This window comes from Euphorbia lathyris, chromosome 1, assembly GCF_963576675.1.
Source record: "Euphorbia lathyris chromosome 1, ddEupLath1.1, whole genome shotgun sequence".
In the NCBI taxonomy this organism is placed as follows: domain Eukaryota; kingdom Viridiplantae; phylum Streptophyta; class Magnoliopsida; order Malpighiales; family Euphorbiaceae; genus Euphorbia; species Euphorbia lathyris.
The window spans coordinates 53,754,951-53,758,517 of record NC_088910.1 but is presented as its reverse complement, the minus strand read 5'-3'; the positions used below and the strand labels follow the sequence as shown (position 1 = coordinate 53,758,517).

The window sequence follows — 3,567 nt, the reverse complement described above, 5'->3', positions numbered from 1 at the left end:
GGCCCACATCAACTTTTTCCCATAAAAATCTGCCGTGAACCAAGTAACGGTGAACTGTCAGTTCTTCTTTTTTCTAAAATAGCAGCAGCAAAGTTGACCCAAATTAGATAATTAATCCAATTATATCCATCCACATCACCAATATTATTATTAATCACAATTACGCAGACCAATGTCATTAATTAGAGCAGAAACTATATCTACCAAATATAGTACAGTAATATGAATATCTTGAAACTTAGTCAGTATTATCCTAAAGGAATATTCTGGTTTTACTGTTTGATCCACGGCGAGAATTTCGTTTAAAGTTCAAACCATTAATAAGTCTAGAAGAAGACCTATAGCTTGGATACCTGAAAGTGGTGAAGAGCTAGCGGAGAAGGTCGGAGCTTTGAATCAGAAACAGTGCCCTTCCCATGGCTATATCATGTAAATTTCTGGATTTTCTTACTTTTTTTACAAGATCATCTTCTGTGTGGTTTATGATGCTTTTATTTATTGATTGGATGCTATTGCATTGAGGTGCTTATCTTAGCCTTCATATTGAATCAGAAATCTCTGCTTGCTATTAGGTTCAATTTTTAGTGGATTAGAGTGAAATGTAAACCTAAAAATGTCTTTAGGTCTTGGATCAATTACTAATTTAGTACAATTGAATGCAGGTTTGATTCCAATCCTATTTTTGTCACTCATATCTGTCTGCGTTGCGAGGCCATTATATCCTCTCCCTAGTAAAATAAGCCATGGAAATAGACAGCCTCTACAGACTTCTCGTCCATATAACCTTGCACATCGAGGATCAAATGGGGAGATTCCTGAGGAAACAGCTGCTTCTTACATGGTAATAATTATGCTTATTGTAAATAAATCATTTGTTTATGTTCACGTATTTGATTTTTGACTGCTCATACCCTTTCAGAAAAGGTTCTTCAAGCTTCAAAACTTTCAATTTTTCAAATTATTGAGTTTTCTAATGCCTACTGGTTACCCTTTAGTTTGCAGTACTAAGTGATGCATCTAGCAATAGCATCGAATACTAGATTGTTTTTAAGTTTCGCTTTGTTGAGTCTTCTTACTGGCATAGGATTGTAATTCTACTTCCTATGTATGTTTCTGATACAGTTGCTTTTTGTAGAGAGCCATTGAGGAAGGAGCAGACTTTATAGAAACAGATATCTTAGCCTCCAAAGATGGTTTTCTAATTTGCTTCCATGATGTTACCCTTGATGACACAACTGATGTTGCAGACCACAAGGAGTTTGCTGATCGTAAAAGGACCTATGACGTTCAAGGCATCAATACAACTGGTTTTTTCTCTGGTACTAAATCCTTGTTGATTTCCTGATGGATGACTTTTGTTGTGCATTGTACATAGGACTTAGCTTGATATGGACTTTCAATTTTTTAATGCATCTTCAAGAGTTTAGCTTTTACCTGGGAATCACAGTCTAAACTTATTTCCATTTACATACAGTTGATTTTACTCTCAAGGAACTTAAGACATTGAGAACGAAACAGCGATACCCATTCCGGGATCAACAATATAACGGTAAGTTACTAGTCAAATTAAATGCGTTCACTTATAGATTTACAATCCAACTTTTGCAAACTCTAGATTAGCTCTAAGCAGTCATACTTGCAACTGAAACTATTATTACACCACCTAAATGAACAAGATGCTTGTTATAACAATGAGAACTTTATCTATAATTATGTCTTGATTTCATGTGTAATTGATTTGGTTCCCTTCTGTAATATATATAGTTGTCTACTTGTGTTGCAGATGAAATTAAATAAGTAATGAATTGAATACGTTCATGTTCAAGTATGAGCTTTGCTCAGATCCTTTAACACAACAATATAATTTAATCCGCGGTGCTTACAATTTTATACACATGCTTAATTCTATAAGATAATTGTTGAAGGTATTGCAATTAGGCGCATCGACAATGATAGTTAACTTAACTGGAATTACCTGTTATGTATTTCTCAGGAAAATATCCTATTATAACATTTGAAGAGTTCATATCAATTGCATTGGATGCACCAAGAGTTGTTGGAATATACCCAGAGATGAAAAACCCTGTACTTATCAACCAGCATGTAAGAACTTCTTTTCCACAGAAAATTATTGCTCTAGGATGAATCAAATTGGAAGTATTTACCTTTTTCAAACAAACTACTTAACTTCCTGTCGTGATATTTTTCACTATAAAATTTATTGCTATTAAAGAATGATGATATGTTTTTGCCTTACTTTTTTCTGTTTACTGCCCTTGTCACAGGGGATATCAATTATCAAGTTCGGTTCAATTTGTATTTGTTGCAGAGTCTTGTATTCATTATTTATAAGTAATCTAATAATTGAAGTGTTACCAATTATAGGTAAAGTGGCCTGGCGGTAAACGATACGAGGACATTTTTGTTGAGACTCTTAAGAAATATGGATACAAAGGTTCATACCTGTCAAAAGATTGGCTGAAACAACCTGTATTTATCCAATCCTTTGCTCCGACTTCACTTGTGTATATATCAAATATGACCGAGTTACCCAAAATCTTCTTGATAGATGATATTACCATTCCTACTCAAGACACTAATCAGGTATGTGCATTTGGTTCTCTTTCATGCAGCTGGTTTATGCATAAAGAGAATAACAAGTAAGTTGTAATGACATTTTGCTTGCAGTCATATTGGGAAATCACTTCGGATAGCTATCTCGACTACATTAAGGATTACGTGGTAGGGATCGGACCCTGGAAAGACACAATAGTACCTGTAGTAAACAATTATTCGCAACAACCTACAGATCTTGTTGCCAGAGCACATTCTCATGATCTGCAGGTAACTTTGATTCAAGTTTCGGAATTCGACTTCCTTAAACATGTTGTATTAAGAAAGCATCTGAAAATTGTAATGATGAATTCAGGTGCATCCGTACACATACCGGAACGAGGCAAGTTTCCTACACTTCAACTTTCATCAAGATCCATATGAAGAATATGATTACTGGATAAACAAGATAGGAGTAGATGGATTGTTTACAGACTTTACAGGCAGCCTGCACAAATATCAGGAAATGAGTTCACCTCTTAACAAATATAGGGATGATGGAAGTGCATCCAAATTGTTGCAAGAAATATCATCTTTGATCTCTTCACATACATAATAATCATTGACATTTTCTTAGTTATTTATAGGCAAAATCGTATATTTCTAGATAGTTTCAGGCTTAGATGTAGTGAATTTTCTTTGTTATAATTTATTCAGTACCTCAGAGCTTCATGGAGGTCATTTTTTATATACTCACTTGGATTGTGTTCTACATGGTTAGTTTATTAGTTTTTGTGTTTTTGCATATTATCCAAGTCACTCCCCGTAATATTTTAATTTAAATAATAATGAATATGTATTCATATTGTAGTACTTGTAATTTATGTAATATTGAATTTTTAATATATTAATTGATGATCATTAAATAAAATAAAAGCTAACTAATTATAATGAATTGTTCCTTTAAGATATCGTAATACATGAATAGTTGCCTGTAAATGAACGAATTGATGT

At 33.6% G+C, this 3,567-nt stretch overlaps 1 protein-coding gene across 1 annotated transcript; it reads left to right on the top strand.

The window, feature by feature from the left end:
* The first annotated feature begins 231 nt into the window (after nt 1–231).
* On the top strand, nt 232–3,358 carry LOC136233291 (glycerophosphodiester phosphodiesterase GDPD6). Its single transcript, XM_066022914.1, has 8 exons — nt 232–429; nt 663–841; nt 1,136–1,319; nt 1,475–1,549; nt 1,994–2,103; nt 2,386–2,604; nt 2,689–2,844; nt 2,930–3,358. The coding sequence occupies exons 1-8, from the start codon at nt 417–419 to the stop codon at nt 3,167–3,169; spliced, it is 1,176 nt and encodes a 391-aa protein (XP_065878986.1). The 5' UTR covers nt 232–416; the 3' UTR covers nt 3,170–3,358.
* The last annotated feature ends 209 nt before the right edge of the window (nt 3,359–3,567 follow it).